This window comes from Anticarsia gemmatalis, chromosome 29, assembly GCF_050436995.1.
Source record: "Anticarsia gemmatalis isolate Benzon Research Colony breed Stoneville strain chromosome 29, ilAntGemm2 primary, whole genome shotgun sequence".
NCBI lineage: Eukaryota > Metazoa > Arthropoda > Insecta > Lepidoptera > Erebidae > Anticarsia > Anticarsia gemmatalis.
In genome coordinates, this window is record NC_134773.1 from 5374522 (window position 1) to 5393109 (window position 18588).

The following is an 18588-nucleotide window of genomic DNA, read 5'->3' on the forward strand; positions in this document are numbered from 1 at the left end:
AATTGAGGAAAAACTACCAAGACACGTCTTCAAGGGAGGAATAACCACCAAGAGACGTCTTCAGGTGAGGAAAAACTACCAAGACACCGTCTTCAAGGGAGGAAAAACTACCAAGAGACATAATGATGTGATGAAAAACTACCAAGAGACGTCTTCAAGTGAAGAAAAACTACTAAGAGGCATAGTCAGTCATAGTCATAGCACATTTTACAAACTATTTGAAGAGCCAAATATTTTTTTGTTAAATAAAACTACAGTTAACACGTTGTATTTCTTTAATTACTTACACATTAAACAAATATCTTAATCATAACATAACGACCATTAGAAGAAAGAAAGAGTTGCCTTTCATCACTAGATGGCGTTAATTCACATAAATACACTACTATTTAATAACTGTTCTATTTGTAAAGACAACTCCCGCACTAAGAATTGCTCTTGTGTCGCGGGGACTTTTACAATCATACAAACAACGGACACAAAGCACAACTAGACCCGAAACAATTATTTGTGGATCGCACAAATAATTGCTCCGTGTGGGAATCGAACCCACGACCTACCGACGCAGTGGTATCGGCGTGGCGACCTAAACCACTGCGCCAGAGAGGCAGACATAACAGTAACAACTGGCCATAGTTAAACAGTACCATTGCTGTTGCAACTAATTACCGGTAGATGGCAGTAAATACAAAAAGTGTAGTTCTCATAGTTCATAACTAGATGGCACTAGTAGTCTTTATATTAGTTATTTCTTCATGTTTGTGTGTATTTATGTATTGTATTAGTTGTTCTTTAGTCAACATCATCACGCTCGTGGTGGAGGGGTCGCCAGATGTGTACACTTCGTATTGAGGGGGTGATTCTTGTGTGGACCGGCCGCACACTATGATGTACGGGTAGCCCATTCTGAAATGAAATTATTATATCTATACTAATCTATACTAATATTATAAAGCTGAAGAGTTTGTTTGTTTGAACGCGCTAATCTCAGGAACTACTGGTGCGATTTGAAAAATTCTTTCAGTGTTAGATAGCCCATTTATCGAGGAAGGCTTTAGGCTACATATCATCACGCTACGACAAATAGGAGCAGAGTAGCAATAAAAAATGTTACAAAAACGGGGAAAATGTTGACCCATTCTATCTTATGTGACGCAAGCGAAGTTGCGCGGGTCAGCTATCTAAATTTAAATTTAAAGCACAGTTGTAGAGCTCGTGGCTTAAATCAAAATCAAATCATTTATTCATATAGGTCAAATGCTGGCACTTATGATAGTCAATGATACAGAGAGTGAATTTACCGCCAGTTCGGAAGATAGCGCCAATGAGAAGAGCTGCCAACAAACTCCTGGACACTGTATTGAATTAACAACAGGATCTATCTCTGAGGTTAAGCTACGCTTGCCGAGGTTGTTCTGTGGATGGGAGACTATCTCCCACATATCGAGTTTCTCCGTGTTCCGGGAGGCACGTTAAATTGTACCCGGCTGTCATTTTCAAAGACCTTTGACAGTTAACAGTAGTCAGAAGCTTGAAAGTCTGACGCACAGTGTTACTTAGTATCGTGTTATAACCCAGGTAACTGTGTTGTGGAGGATTGAATCACTTTGACACTAGGTTGACCACTAACCATACGATAGATAGACTACACAAAATGACAAATTCCATCCATTTCGTTCTAGCAGTTTTACAAGTAAGCAAGTATGAATTATAGTTACCTGTCAGCCATCATTAGTCGTTTTCCAATAGTCATATTATGTCTATCGTCAATAATAATATCTCCTTTATGCGCAGTGGCGCTAGCGATGTCATCGTGCAGCCCACAGATCGATTCCCAGCCGTGGGACTGCCATTCTTTTGAGCCTTCCTAAGAAAAACAAAAAAATAAATATCATTGTACAACTCACACACGGTCATCTGATTCCAAACTAAGCAGAGCTTGTACTGTAAATAACTGATAAACATACTTATATACTTGTAAATACATACTTATATAGCTACATTAACAAGCTCAGAACAGATACTCGTGCTCATCACACAAAGATCTGTCCCGGTTGGGATTCGAACCCACCACACGCGGCGCTGCGGTTGTTGCGGCGTGGTGACCACCTTAACCACTGTGCTTCGGAGGCCGTCGCCCACGTTTGCCCAGCAGCAGGACAGTAAATATATACTCTTACTATTGTTAATAATGCTTGCCCACGTTTGTCCAGCAGTGGCCTTAAACAAAAAAAAACCTAACTTAATAATACAAGCCCGTTTGCCTACATACAAACAAGTCCTAACTTAATTTCATAATACACGCCCACTTTTGCCCAGCAGTGAGCTTATACAAACAACTCTTAAACTTAGTTAATATGTTTACCCACGTTTGCCCAACACTGGGCTTGAACCTAAAAGTCCTAACTTAAGTTAACAATACAAGTCCACGCTTGCCCAACACTGGGCATACTTACTTTAGGTCCTATAATACACACGGTGTAAGGTGCTATCAGTTTGGGCCACCGCAAGCTCTTCTCACTGGACAACGCTTCTAACGACGCCGCTAGTAATCTGAAATATATTAATTATAGATTTTAATACAAGCGTTAATTGAAATTGACAAGATATCTATACTAAATAAAATTTAAACTGACACTGTTCGTTTGTTTGAACGCTACACTACTAACGCTAATCTCAAGAACTAAATTGGAAGAAAGGCTAGAATCAGTCTAGTCTTTCTTCCAACTACATATGTTGTAGTCGGCTTCCAGTCTCACCGGATGCAGCTGAATACCAGTATTGTACATGCAGCGACTGTCTATCGGACCTCCACAACACAGTTACCTGGGTTATAACACGATACTAAGTAACACTGTGCGTCACACTTACAAGCTTCTGACTACTGTTAACGACTGACAAAGATCTTCGAAAATGACAACAGGAGTCGCTAAGGGTGACCATTTTACGTATAAAATTGTCTTGACTGACTGACTGATTAACTAACCAACTATAAAAGTTAGAAACATAAAATTTGGACCAAGCCTCCCTTTTGTGATGTAGGCACCTAGGCACCTAGGCACCCAGTGCACCCACTAAGTAAGGATTTTTTTGTAATCCACCCCTAACGGGGTAAAATATGGGATAAGAGTTTTTATGGAAGTTCGTCATTTTCGGTGCTAGAAGGATGAAATTTCATAGTTACGATTTTAGTTTAAAATAAATAAGCACATGGGTTGAAGTATTTTTCCGAACGGAGCGGAGTTGCGCGGTTTTTCTAGTACTATAATAAATAATATATTTACCTAGTAATCCCAATGCCATAGCAGGACATGACAATAGGCTGTGTGGGACCAGAGCTCGGTGTGTAGTGAGCGTCTAGTGGTTCACTGTACTTAGTGCCCAGGATGAATGTGTGCCCCACCTGTAACATACAAACATACATACAAACATACATATTAACATACATATCCATACATAGCGCCGGTGAGGCGCTCATAGCCAGTTGCGCTCACCGGTCGGTAAACGATCTGTGGGTTAAGCAAACCTTGGCGCGGTCATTCCATAGATGGGTGACCGCATAGTGGTATTTGAGCTGGGCGTCTCCGTGCTTTGGAGGGCACGTAAAAAGTCGGTCTCGGCTGTTGTCTACTAAGATAACAGTAGTTAAGCCATGTTAAAGCCCTTATTACCAATTAAGCAGAGCTTGTACTGTAAATAACTGATAACACATACTTATATACTTGTAAATACATACTTATATAGCTACATGAACAAGCTCAGAACAGATACTCGTGCTCATCACACTAATATTAGTCCCGGGTGATTGCAACCTGAAATAAACTTAAAAAAATATTTTTTATGTTTAAATGTTTAAACTTACTTCAATACTATTAACCACAGTGGTACTCCCTCCACACTGAGCACAAGTGTCGCTAGGCTCCAGGGCAGAGTGCTGGCACTGAGGGCATACACTCAGAGTGTCCTCCCCCGCGGAAGCTGGGAGCTGCCACTCATGAGACACGGACCCTCCCATGTCGCCTGATGGAGCAGCCACTGTGGACCGAAACATTTTCATCAGAAAAATTCTTCATTCAAGAAAGGCTAGACCTTTCCAACTATGTTGGAGGTTTCCAGTCTCCCCGGATGCAGCTGAACACCAGTATTGTACATGCAGCGACTGTCTATCGGACCTCCACAACACAGTTACCTGGGTTATAACACGATACTAAGTAAGAATGCTTGTCAGACTTTCAAGCTTCTGACTACTGTTAACGATTGTCAAAGATCTTCGAAAATGACAGCCGGGACACACAATTTAACGTGTGTTCCGAAACACGGAGGAACTCGATATGTATAAGATGGTCACCCATCCACAGATCAACCTCGGCAAGCGTTGCTTAACCTCAGAGATTGATCCGCGCGGCTGTTGTTAACTAAGCCACGAGCTACTTATCTACAATATAAACTACTAATCGTACTCATATTATTAATGCGAAAGTTTGTGAGAATGCATGTACGAGTATGTATGGATGTTTGTTATTCTTTCACGCAAATACTACTGAATCGATTACGATGAAATTTTGTACATAGGTAGTTGAAGACCCAGAATAACACATAGGCTTTTTATCCCGGAGTTCCCGAGGGATCTGGATTTACACGTGGATAAAGTCGCGGGCGGCCTCTAGTTTATTATAAAGACACTCACCTCTATGTACATTGACTCCTAGTCTAGTAAACAGGTCACTATAACACGTGCTCACTCGCTGGTACACGTGTGCGGCGTCACACACGTGCGCGTGCGCGCCGTACACGTCACACAATATAATAAAACTCGATCGAGTTCCTCCGTGTTTCAGAAGACACGTTAAATTGTACCGGGCTGTCATTTTCAAAGATCTTTGACTGTTACCAGTAGCCAGAAGCTTGTAAGTCTGACGCACAGTGTTACTTAGTATCGTGTTATAACCCAGGTAACTGTGTTGTGGAGGTCCGATAGACAGTCGCTGCATGTACAATACTGGTATTCAGCTGCATCCGGTGAGACTGGAAGCTGACTACAACATAGTTGGAAGTAAGGCTTATAAAGACTTACCTCTATGTACATTAAGTCCAAGTCTAGTAAACAGCTGATTGTAGCACGTGCTCACTCGCTGGTACACGTGTGCGGCGTCGTGCACGTGCGAGTGCGCGCCGTACACGTCACACATGACGAACTCGCGGGAACGGAGCAAGCCGTGCTTAGGACGGTGTTCGTCGCGGTACTTGTTACTTATCTGAAATGTACATAGTATAATACTATAATGATAATATATAATGATTTTGATCAATACTCCTACAACCCTAGTCAAAACAATTTGACATCTGTCATTCTAATCAAGCTATATTTTAAAGAGTATAATTAACCATACCGCACTTGGTCAGTGTGGACTCAAGGCCTGACCCTCCCTCATTACGGGAGACCCTTGCCCAGCAGTGGGACAGTAATGGGCTTATCTCTATATTCGACAAAGCAAATATTTGTATGACTGACAAAAGAATTTCGAGGTATGAAAAAAAGTTGTTACTGAATAATTCTGCTTCAAATTACTCAGTGGTGCCCAGTGTTAGGAAATTAAGGCTCTTAAATCGTAAATAATCTAAGTTCTATTCAGTTGGCTAGTGTCAATGAAACTGGCACCGAAGACAAAATCGGCAAGCATTATATTTGACGAAGTAAATATTGGTATCATTTATTGACACATAAAATATCTTTCTTCACCTGGTCATCTGATTACAAACTAAGTAGAGCTTGTACTATAACTAGACAACTGATAACACATACTTAAAAATAGCCATATACCACACATTACCAAAATCTAAGTTACTATTATTATAAATACCATAACCACTTTGATCCTTGCGGGATCAGGCAGATGCAGGATCCATGAGGGATTCAAACTCAAGACCTCATGATCACCAGTCCTATTCAGTACCACAGTGGCAGTCAATCTGTCTATCATAATTTCTAAATTTGATTTAACTTACTTGATATAACAATAAAGGTAGTTGTTTATAAGAGAGAGGTCCAACATCTGCCAATAGATCAGCTAGGGCTTCTTCATGAGTCTGAAATGACATACATATTAATTAAAAATACCTTCATACAAACTATTATATAAATATGTGTAGGAACTAGTATCAAGTCCTCTACACAGTACATACAGTCTTGCCTTAAATACCACATTGGAAGTACTTATCACATGTTAAAATTGTGAAGGAAAGCATTGTGAATAAACTTTATACATGCTATAGCTGTAAAACATAGTTTTTTTGTACATAATAATTTTTTAACACACTCACGGGAGCCAACAAATACTTCTTCCCATGCCTATCCTCGAACTTCATCAACTCAGGTCCAATATCTCCCAGCCTGCCCGTCTTCTCCCACAATGAAGACGCTGTGAGACAAGGTAGAGACATTCTCTGAGCTCCGACACTTTCTAGACATGTTCGTATGTGGGCTTCTAGCTTGTCGAGAGAACGGCGAGCGAGGGGCATGATGGAGAAGAGACCGGAGCTCGTGGGACGGATTAAACCACATTCTAGAAGTAACTGAAAGGATAGGAATAGAGATTATTATTGGTTCGTTTCATTTGTGGATTGTAAATTTATTTATTTTATTTCATTAAACAGTACAAGCTTACAGTGTTTACCAAGGCGCTATTTTGTTTTATTTTCTTATTTGTAAGAAGATTGACCTTATTTTGAATGTTGCGAATAATATAATAATAATAATGATTTATTTATCTCCACAAATTACATAACATGGTACATAATGGTCGATTTTCCTAGTCCTTTTTTTTTGTTACATTTGTAATTTGTGGGAGATCTGGAGTCTAAACTAAGCCATGGCCTGTATTTTAGGCCTCCAGTTTATATAATGTAACTAGCTGACCCGCGCAACTTCGCTTGCGTCACCTAAGAGAATGGGTCAAAATTTTCCCCGTTTTTGTAACATTTTTCGTTGCTACTCCGCTCCTAATGACCGTAGCGTGATGTTATATAGCCTATAGCCTTCCTCGATAAATGGGCTATCTAACACTGAAAGAATTTTTCAAATCGGACCAGTAGTTCCTGAGATTAGCGCGTTCAAACAAACAAACAAACAAACAAACAAACAAACAATCAAACAAACAAACAAACTCTTCAGCTTTATAATATTAGTATAGATTATTTGTTCAACAAAATCTAGTAACATTGTGGGTAGTTTTGATTAAAATTTTGTGTTTTTTTGGATATAATAGATACGTATATTGTAGATATAGTGGTAGAATAAGTATTTCTGTACTAAATTGAGTAATTTTTGTATATAATTTAGTAAGTAAAGTATAATTTTCGTTGTTATGATACCGGTCGTAAAAATGTGAATTTTTCAGTAGCATAAGCACATTTTCTGGACATTACGATTAGAAACAAGTTAATTATGTATCGCTGTAGCGTATCAACGCAGTATTTACTCAGAAAATAGTAAGAAACAGTGAAAAATGTATAAGAAAATTACTAAACGTAAAAACAGACTTACCTTCTGACTTTTACAAGTAATTTCAGTGTTTTTAATCTTAGCATTCTTTGGTATAGTAATAACAGGCTGAAATATACGCGATAAATATCGCATTTTAATTAAATTTGTTTATTTTTTGTTGTTTACGCCCGCCGATTTGTAGGTTATAAGATCAGCTGAATTAAATGTCATTAATGTCATCTCAACTCGATTTGCGTTTCGTTATTGCTTTAAGTTGATAGTTAAAGAAAGAAACTTATGTATGAAAATTGTACTACAATAGGTTCGACAAAAAGTTCCGATAATAATATTAACAGATACTTAGTTAACACTATTTTAAGTTTAAAAAAGTAATTTAGATTCAAGACCAGTTGTAAAACGTATTTTTTTTCTGTTGCATTCTATCTAGTAAAAAGGCTTTATAGTGGGTTCGATTCTCACACATTCATTTACATTTTGACATTTTGTAGTCTAATAGGCTACTCTTTATGTACATGTAAATTACTTACATGATGAAACGTCCCACATATCTGACTAGGTAGACCTTCGGATAAAACTAGCGTTACTTTACATGTTAATGTATATTATATGTATAGGTGTAGGTACTGGTAAGTAAGGTAAAATGCGTGTTCGCGTTAATTCCTGTATTCTATTAGACATTTTACATGCAACGCGAGAGTTTAAAAGTTACTGGTAAGTTATGTTTTAAATGTACATAGTACCTATTATGTAAGTAAATCTCTCTACCTTTGTAACATTTTGGATCCACGGTATACGCAGAAAACTAGAAACGAATTCGACCACACTAAAATCCTTCGATATAACTAAACAGTGAGATAAAAACCACTTACAGAGGGTGAAATAAACCATAAATTAAGAAGTTAATTCACCATTACTTTCACCTAACCAAAAAAGGGGTAATAATGTTCCCACATGAAGTCTAATAAATCATTAACAAGATAACACTGGCCACACAAAACTGTCAAATCATCACTGACGGCTTCATAAAATGTCATAATTGAAAACAAAATGGAGTTTCCCGCGCGTTTTCCATTAGCGTTCGCGCCGCAAAATGGTGGAGTAAATGACCTGTGAACATGATAACTGGAGGGATGTGAGTATTGTTGCAAGCGAAGCGATTTTTTGATAATTTAGTTTTAGTAAAGTAACCAGCACTAACCCCCGGTTTCTGAGTACATTTAGCGGTAGTTTATCTATTCAATAGCGTTTTTTGAATGAGTTTAAACGCTATTACATAGATAAACTACCGCTAAATGTACCTTAAAAACCGGAGAAAGAATTTTCTTGTGTCGTAGGGACTTTCACAAACATACAAACAACGGACACAAAGTACAATCAGATCCGAAACAACTACATAAGTATTTGTGGATCGCACAAATAATTATCCGTGTGGGAATTGAACCCACGACCTCCCGACGCAATGGTGACCACATTAACCAGTGCGCCTGCCAACATCTTTTATTCGCTTGAGGCGCTTAAAGTTGATCAGCACTGGTTGGTATACGCCTATACAAGCAATGGGTTAAGCAGCCATAGCGCGGACACTCTACAGATGGGTGTGTATAAAGCTGAGCCTCAACATGCTTCATAGGTCCCGGTTGTTGTCAATTAAGTTAACAGTCGCTAAACCATGTCGACGGCCTACGAACAACTTTGACCATAGGTCGACCACTAACCATACGATAAATAAGATACATAGATTTGTTCTAATGGCGAAGGAAAACATCGTGCTGAAACCTTGCGTCCCTAAACGTTTAATAGGAGGACATGCGAAGTCCCTTACCCGGACTAAACCAGCATGGTGGACTCAAGGCCTTCCCTCCCTCGTTCAGGAAGAAACCCTTGCCCAGCAATATGACAGTATCGGGTTAAAAATAATACTTTTCACGAAATAAAGGATATTTTCAATTTGATACATAACTTACCTAAGCTATTACCTTCAATCCCGCCCTCGCTCTCGTTTTTGCACGCAAGCCACTACCTTCCTTCAGCAAGCCAGCTGATCTCCGGCAGTGCAAGAGGCGAGGTTAAACGATCAGTGCCCGAGTGATAGCGAATCATTTCATTAGCCATTTAACCGATCACGCGAGGTGATCTAAAATGTACTGGGGTGTTAGGAAATATAGGAGGCGCTCATAGCCAGTCGCGCTCAACGGTCGGTAAACGATCTGTGGGTTAAGCAACCGTTCACGCGGTCATTCTAGAGATGGGTGATCGCGTATTGGTTGTTGCCATAATTATACCGGGAACGTTACCAAACTCAGGGCTACTATTTAGAAACATTGTAATATAAATTGCTACTGACTAATAGCACTTTACCCGACCTAGGAATCGTACCCGAGGCTTCGTCATCAGCAGTTGGATACGCTGCCGATAGGTAACGATAACTAACACCCGGTTTATCTATTTAAACTGTTATGTTTATATCAGCTTAAAAGCTATTGAATAGATAAACTACCGCTTAATGTACCTCAGAAACCAGGGTTAGAAAATACTAGCTGACCCGCGCAACTTCGCTTGCATCACATAAGAGAGAATGGGTCAAAATGTTCCCTGTTTTTGTGACATTTTTTACTGCTGCTCTGCTCCTATTGGCCGTAGCGTGTTGATTTATAGCCTATAGCCTTCCTCGATAAATGGGCTATCTAGCACCGAAATAATTTTTCAAATCGGACCCGTAGTTCCTGAGATTAGCGCGTTCAAACAAACAAACAAACAAACTCTTCAGCTTTATAATATTATAAGTATTTATAATATTAAGTATAGATAAGTATAAATAATTATTTTTTCTTATAAATGAGCAGAGTATCTTGTAATTAATCTACATCAACTACATCATAATCTCCGTGAGGCCATCCTTCACGGCATGATAAATGTGACGAGAGGATCAGCAGAGTAGCTCGGACACCTGCCCCTAGCAGCCCGGAGCTTGGATTAACATAGCTAAGTATCTAAGGTGTACATAGATTAGTAGCTCGTTTCAAAAACTAAGTTGAAAAGCTTAAGTTATTTGCGCAGAAAATTTTGAAAATACTATTTGACGATTAAAGTCTATATGAAGTTACGATTAAAATAACTGCACGTTTGGCGCAGTGGTTTAAGCGGTCACCTCGCCGCAACAACCGTAGCGCCGCGTGTGGTGGGTTCGAATCCCACCCGGGACAAATCTTTGTGTGATGAGCACGAGTATTTGTTCTGAGCCTGGATGTCAATTTATCTATATAAGTATGTATTTAGAAGTATATAAGTATGTTTATCAGTTATTTGGTTACCATAGTACAAGCTCTGCTTAGTTTGGAATCAAATGACCGTGTGTGAGTTGTCCAATGATATTTATTTATTTATTTAAATATTTTTCAACGAATTTCATTAAAATCCTTTAGGTAGGCACTTTTTGTTCGAACTAATTACAAACATAATCACAAAGTACGAGTAATAGGATTGACATTAAAATTAGTATTATACATGTATCTTTATGAATAAAAATAAATCACCGAAATGTATGTTATACAATAATTCTTCTGCAATATGTTTGAAATAATTAGTACTAGGTTTGTATGGGATCGATGGGATCAAAATTTCCACGGGAATAGAATCAACGGGATAAAATTGTACTTCACCCGGGCAACGTCGGGCCAATCCGCTAGTTCTTATAAACTTCTCTTATCATATTCAAAGCTAACGGCCTTTCTTTATCAAACAGCCAAAGTATAGGGGTAAAGTAAAAATTACACGTTCCTTCATGAATTTACTAATAGTTTTATGAAGAAATAGCTGACCCGCGCAACTTCGCTTGCGTCACCTAAGAGAATGGGTCAAAATTTTCCTCGTTTTTGTAACATTTTTCGTTGCTACTCCGCTCCTAATGACCGTAGCGTGATGTTATATAGCCTATAGCCTTCCTCGATAAATAGGCTGTCTAACACTGAAAGAATTTTTCAAATCGGACCAGTAGTTCCTGAGATTAGCGCGTTCAAACAAACAAACAAACTCTTCAGCTTTATTATATTAGTATAGATAAATTATCCTTTATTACACAAATGTCACTAAAAAGTCAGGTTTAGCGGTTACTTACATAGTTACAAGTTACATGCCGTTATTAATCTAAGGTAAAATGTAAATAGTGTAAATGGTTTGCAGTCTATAAATCAGCGAGGCGTCGGGGCGGATTATCAACGTTCATGCGTCATTTGTTGCGCGGCCATGTTGCCCCGCTGACGAATAAAACGATTTGCGAGGGACTGTTAGTTACAGATATTGTACCTGTTTTGAAACGTTTAGGTACCTTTTGTATTATACTTAGTCGGATAAACACCGATGTAAAAAGTCTTCTTCTAATCGTTAGTGGTCAACCTAGTGTCAAAGTTGTTCAAGCTCGAAGGCCTTTGACGTGGCTTAACGACTGTTATCCTAATTGACAAATCCCGGAACCGACTTTTTACGTGCCCTCCGAAGCACGGAGACATCTGTCGAATGATCGCGCCAAGGTTTGCTTAACCCACAGATCGTTTACCGACCGGTAAGCGCAACTGGCTATGTAAAAAGTAAAATAAGTCATAAATAATGTAGGTAGTTGGTACATTCACGGGGCACTAAAAATGTCGGTTTAAACCACGGCCTGTGTAACTTACGTCGAAACAACGAGTAATAGAATATATGGAAATTATTTTTATTAATATTGGATTGACTATGAGTGATTATGAATCTAACTACTGATTATAAACAAGCTACGTATCAACGCGAAGGTTCAAATCCACTATTTTTGGGTTACTATAACTACACACATATTCGGTTCGGCAATATTAATCGAACAACAAAACCGACTCGACTCACTTGTTCGGCTTGTGTCGATCGGGTTCATATACAGACACATATTCTGTTGACGCCCGAATAGGCCGATGAATGGCGAACCGAATATGCTAGTAACAAACCTGACGTCTATAACGTTGATTAAAGTTGCAAAGAGTATTTAAACTAAACTTTATCTACAAAAGTAGGTACGTACCTAGTCTTCATTATCTATCATATTCTATTTGATGCTCTGCCATCCTTTTAACGTATGCACACAGGAATGTCAGCTTCTAAATCGACATTAAATCACAACACAGCAACCTCAAATAAAAATACCGCACATAAAACGAAATATTCCTCAAAATATTCTAAATACCATTAGCGCGCCATTTGCAAACCGGTCATGCTTCCATATTTGTTTTTACTTTTTCTAAACAATGCACGCGCGTAATTGCGCGGTGAGCCAACGACAAGTTTTTTTAAATACATTTTTAATGTCCCCGAGCATGTAGGAGGGGTGTTTTCGTTAAATGACGGGAGACGGGAATTTTTATCCATTTTTTACTCGTAATTTTATAAAAATAAATTTTTGTGGCTTGGATTAGGTACATTGTGCATGATTGTTCTTCTTAGTTATAGTCACTTATAGTTAAGCTTGTGATAATAATAACTATAAGCCACCAAGAATGCTAGAATTGTTATTTTGAGTGCCTGGGTGTGGTAAATTCAGTAGGTAGCTCGTAAACTAGATAGCGACTACAGGACCTATAAGTTCCAGTAAAGGTTAATGTTAACGTCCCTATTTAAAAAAAATGGTATCAACTTGCTATCATGCAGCCCCAGTAACTTAACGCCTATCTATTTTATTTTTGCCTCACAAGTACCCAAAATCACACCAATAAATGATTTGATTTGATTTGATTTGATTTGACAAGCTTCCAGTCTCATACCACCGAACATGTTCCGATTGAGATCTTCGAGTCTAATGATTAGAGTCGCTTACAATATATTATTATATTTGGATGAAAAGATAATGGTTTAAAATATATTTTTACCAAACAGTGGAAATACTCCCGAACGCAGTGTCCACAGATTACGAAACTCCTCTTATTTGGCGCGAATTTAATACCGCGCGTTTGACATATACCCATAGAGAACAACAGGTACGTTTTATATTGCAGAGGGTACGGTCTGTTTTTAATTACAGCTTTTTGATGACAATAAAAGGAATTTTTGTGCATTAATTTGGGTAATTTGTGTGAGACCACATATTTTTATGATGGCGGGAGACTGTGTTTGGTATGAAAAGTATGTTTTTGTTAAATAAATAGTTAAAATTGGTGTTTTTGGCGTTATTTGTGGCCTGCTAATGCTTGCTACCAAGCAATTTACTTTTCCTAAATGGATTGCAGTCTATAGGATCTTGTGTTGTTGGCCACTATTACTGAAAAAATACTGAAAATAGCATGATACAGAAATAGGTATCTAGATTGAATTGATAGATTTAAGTCGATCACGCCCTTACTTTACGTGGGAATCGAACCCGCGAGCTCTTAGGGTTAGGCGACTTTAATTTCCGAGCCACGGTCGCCATCAATCAACTATTTTCTTTTGAATTAAGTTAAAATCGGATAGTATAAAACTTTTCTCAATACAAAATACTTACCTACATAAAAAATAGCTGCGACAGTCTGTTTGCCAATACCGCTAAACTGATTCTGACGAAGCTCTGCGTAGAGATAGATGAAAACTCGGATTCAAACAAAACAAAAAAAACACACTAGCATAATCTCATGTCATATAAACTAGTCCTTTTTATACTAAACTAGCTGTCCCAGCGAACATCGCACCACCTAACAGTCAAATCATATTTTTTTGTTCTTGCCGTAAGAACCATCCTCGTAATTCAAGGAATATTAAAAAAAAAAAATCTGTTCAATTACTTTCGAGATTGGCGCTTAGCAACATATTTGACGAATCGTTTTTACATAATAATATATAGATTTGTATATACATAGTTGGGGTTGAGACCGGTCAGCGTAACCCTCGGATTAGCCGTCACATTTGCAACTTGCAAATCAACGGACCGTATAGTGTTTTTTCTACAAGGGCGGCCATTTTCCACGCGATTTCCCGCCGTTTGTCTCCTGACATTGACATTTGAACAATTTTCCCGCCCGACTGAAGTGCTGCCATCTGTGAAATACGATGTCAACCGCAGTCGCAGAAATGAAAAAATGAGATTTCGATGGTACTGTTAATATGTGTAAAGAATTGTAAATGGGAAGATGAAAAAGTATAGAATCTACAGTCCAGTCCTAGTGAGAACCCTGTATCTCCCTCGGTTATCGAAAGGACTTTTTATCATGCGTCTCAAAAGAGAGAATAGGTCATAATTTTCCCCGTTTTTGTAACATTTTTTACTGGTGCTCTGCTCCTGTTAGTCGTAGCGTGATGTTATATAGCCTTCCTTGTTATGTGGGCTAGCTAACACTGAAATAATTTTTCAAATCGTACCCGTAGTTCCTGAGATGAGCGCTTTCAAACAAACTCTTCAGCTTTATAATATTAGTACATATAGATTCATATAGCAAAAATAATTTGAGATTTTTTATTAAAAAAAGTCTTTGAGCATACTTACGCCGTGCCGATATCTCAAGTTTTCTTCTCTGAACTTCATATACCTAATAATTCACTAGTTTGCCCTTGCAAATTAGGTAACTAAGTAATACGTAAAGTCTCCTTAACTTTGAATGACCAGTAGCGGGATTTTGAATTTTCAGAACGAAACATTTTTTCTTTTCTCATTCAATTCAAATGTCAAGTTTTCGATACTCGATAGCTCGCGATTCTCCGGAGCATTGCCAGTTTTGTAACGAGTAGCTCGATAGCAATGTATGGTACTCGATAGCGTGACGTTAGTATCGAGTGTACAGAATCGAGCTACAGTTTCTGTCACCTATTTTAGAAGCCCTAGGCAAGGCCAGTCCAGTGGGCCCTAGGTTACCTGCAACTGCGTGTTGCATAGACTAAGTACTTACCTATATACTTATCTAAATGTGTATTCTATGTTATACATGTAGGTACTTGCTTATGTGTTTATAAAGACCGTTAATCCGATCCAGTCCGATTTTCAGCTCGGAGATGGCACCAGACTGCACTTTGGTGCATATTTCAGCAAGACTTAGGTATAGATTGTTTCACCTTCAAGTATAACAATCAAAGATATATTAGGTAATAAAAACACAAAACTGAATGTAAACCATTTATTAAACGTTTTGTCCAATGTGAAACTGCGTCAAGACAGCCGACATGGCGCCGGCGGCCGATAAATAATTAGAATAAATATATTACAAGCAGAAACTCTTCGTTACATTACATTAATATTATTCCTCTTCACAATAATAATTAAAAAACTACCATGACTATACGAATATAGGTGGCGCTGTGGTCGTTTTGAAGTGACAAATGTCAAATCGTTGTTAGGTATTGTCATATTTTTATTACGCTAGATTTTTTTCAGGTTTAAAAGAAATGTGTTATTTCCAGTTGTAAACTGTTAAAGTATGTATTTTAGTAGATCAGAATTCATAAGGTAATTATTGTTAGAAACAAATGTATTTCTTTCCAAGGAAGAAAAAAGAAATCTCCTTTTAGTTTTATTGTCCTCGTATTTAATTATCTATTTATTATTTTGGTTAAAATATAGTAAGTAATATAGAATTGGCTATCGCAGTCAATCACATTTGCTGAGTTCGGGTTTAGGATATTTCACCGATTCCAAAACAGCTTTTAATACAATCAAAATATTTTACTAATTAATAAATTCTAAAAAGAAGACTTGTTTCATCTGTCTGTTAGATATTTTCTTCGTTCTATATTAAACATTTTGTTATTTCTGGCGCTAGTTTTAGGACACTAAGATTTGGAAGACCAAAAATTTATTAAGTAATAAAGGAGGGCCTAGTATTGAATTAAAATTACACAAATATCACAACAAAACGACCACAGACGGCCACTAAATACCGATACCGTCTCAAAATGTAAGATATAGTAAAAAATCTATACATTCCTCCAATTGTTATCAATTACAAGTCACAAACTACTGCCTAATAAATGTAAATAGAACAATGAGCTTACATTACAAATTCGTGGGGCACTTTGTTATTTTCCAGATTCAAATACTATATGGGGTTAGTGGACTAAATTTTGGCACAAAATTTAATAAAAACTACGATATTTTTGTCATTGAAATACTTTATTGGATGTATGATGTGAATCAATGCCTGTTTTGTTTAAAAAATGGCAACACAGCTTTGACATCTGCATGTTTGTTGCCATATTAATAAATTATGTTTATTTGTCGTCTTTTTAGTCCATTAAACCCCGTCATAAAGGAGATAATCTACTTTCAAATCGAAAGATCCAAACGAGAAAAGAGATAGACATACCTAAGTTTCTAAATCACCCTATACTCATAACTTCAGTACATGAATAAAATACGCCACACAATATTAGTTCAATAACAATTCTTACTCTAAATTATTTACATGTTTGTAAAAACAACTATTTCTCGACATTTTAAGACTCCTGTAAAATAATAAAATTAAATATTGATGACAATACAATTCCTCTGCTTGTTTTTTTTAAAAGATGGAGTCTTAAAACGCGATCGGAAAATAAATAAAATACCTAAATAAACTATCGAGGATTAAAAATAAGGTTAACAATTTTCTGTTGTGACTAGACTATTTATTTGGTTCAAACTAAATGCTTTTACTTCTGAAGTTTACAATTCAGGTCACTAGAATCTTATTACGATAATAGTTTACTAATTATTAATTAATTATTGAAATTTATTGACTTTTGCAAGTAGCTTATTTGTAATGAATTATTTTATATTAAATGCCTATTTTCGCAATAAGATTCATCAACTATTCTCAAAATCAAATGTTAGTTCATACTAACTCGAGTGACCGTTAACTAAATGGAATAAAATCAAGTGTGATATGGATATTGTCACACATAGGCACTCTCCGTACATAGAATCATTGTACTGGGGTTTATTTCTACTGAACACTTCAACTACGATGAGAGAACTATGATAACTCTCGGAGTTTATTACAAAAAAGCACTTTTTCAGACCCTTCTTCGTATTAGGCTGTTTATCACGTGTTTGAGTACTAGAAAAAAAGAACAACTGTCAAATCAAACCGCGGCGGGAAATTCCATTAAATTCGTTGATGAGATTTTTTACATAATATTACGTTAAGAAATCATTCAAGACGTCCAAGTATTATTATTGAAAGTGATCTAAATAAGTGCCCTTTACAAAAAATATATCTTAATAAAATCTAGTGCATCCCAGCGAAACGGGATATCAAAAGAAAATTACATGGGTCACTAAAATTTCAGTCTATTATTATCAAGGAAGACTTTTTAACATTATGCAGATACAAAATACTTAAATTACTTTGTACTACTACAAAACGGGATACCTACTTTCATTGTATAACTCGTTTACATTTCATTTCTATTTAATACACTACCGAGACTGCTAAGTCGCTTCGAAATATTTCCTCAACAATTTCAACGGAAAATAAATTGTACAAAAAATATGTTCTCATTTATTCATTTATATTTTCAAACTAATTGAACTTTTGGTCCGTATTCTAAATGACTCTAGTATTTCAAAAGCAATTTGTAATAAAAAACAAACTATTAGATAAGGCACAATAAGATTGTGTCTCTGGTTTTCTGTCGATATGTCAGTCTAAAACTACGAAAAAAACTAGTCTACTATATTTAAAAGATCGAAAAAATTAAGCAGCTCCCATGGAGATTATTATACATCACAATGATTTGTTTTATTCTATTCGATTCGACCATTCAACTAAACTACGTACCTACGTTTGACTTAATGAAAACCCAGCACCGTCTGTACCGTCTCTAGGTCTACTCTAATTACTGGGATGCACTTTACTGGAGATGGGTACTAGAAATAAAAACTAAGCAGTATTTTCAACAGCATATTTGGTAATGTGAATGACAATACTGATTCTCTTCTTTGTATGAAACATTTGATCGTTGATACTGTTATTCTACCCTGAAAATCGTTTAGATCTTGTCGATAACTTGGTCCGCGAACAATGATCTGTAATTTGTCAACTACTCGAGTCTATGAGAAAGGCATACGGTCAAGAGACCTCTACGTTTTCAAATTGACTTGCGACGATCAACAATCAATTGCTTCA

The 18588-nt window shown here is 37.1% G+C and overlaps 1 protein-coding gene across 4 annotated transcripts; it reads right to left on the bottom strand.

The window, feature by feature from the left end:
* Positions 1–257: 257 nt before the first annotated feature.
* ProRS-m (prolyl-tRNA synthetase 2-like protein, mitochondrial) lies at positions 258–12744 on the bottom strand. 4 transcript variants are annotated; one of them, XM_076133404.1, is made up of 10 exons: positions 7544–7687; positions 6322–6573; positions 6007–6087; positions 5075–5255; positions 3863–4035; positions 3285–3403; positions 2457–2553; positions 2072–2220; positions 1719–1867; positions 768–906 (listed from the first exon to the last, which is right to left on the bottom strand). In XM_076133404.1, the coding sequence occupies exons 1-9, from the start codon at positions 7634–7636 to the stop codon at positions 1750–1752; spliced, it is 1263 nt and encodes a 420-aa protein (XP_075989519.1). In that variant the 5' UTR covers positions 7637–7687; the 3' UTR covers positions 768–906; positions 1719–1749. The 4 variants fall into 4 exon arrangements, with proteins under 4 accessions (XP_075989521.1, XP_075989518.1, XP_075989519.1 ...); XM_076133406.1 differs by lacking the exons at positions 2072–2220; positions 7544–7687 and adding an exon at positions 12549–12744 and having other exon boundaries at positions 258–906; XM_076133403.1 differs by lacking the exon at positions 2072–2220 and having other exon boundaries at positions 258–906.
* Positions 12745–18588: the final 5844 nt, after the last annotated feature.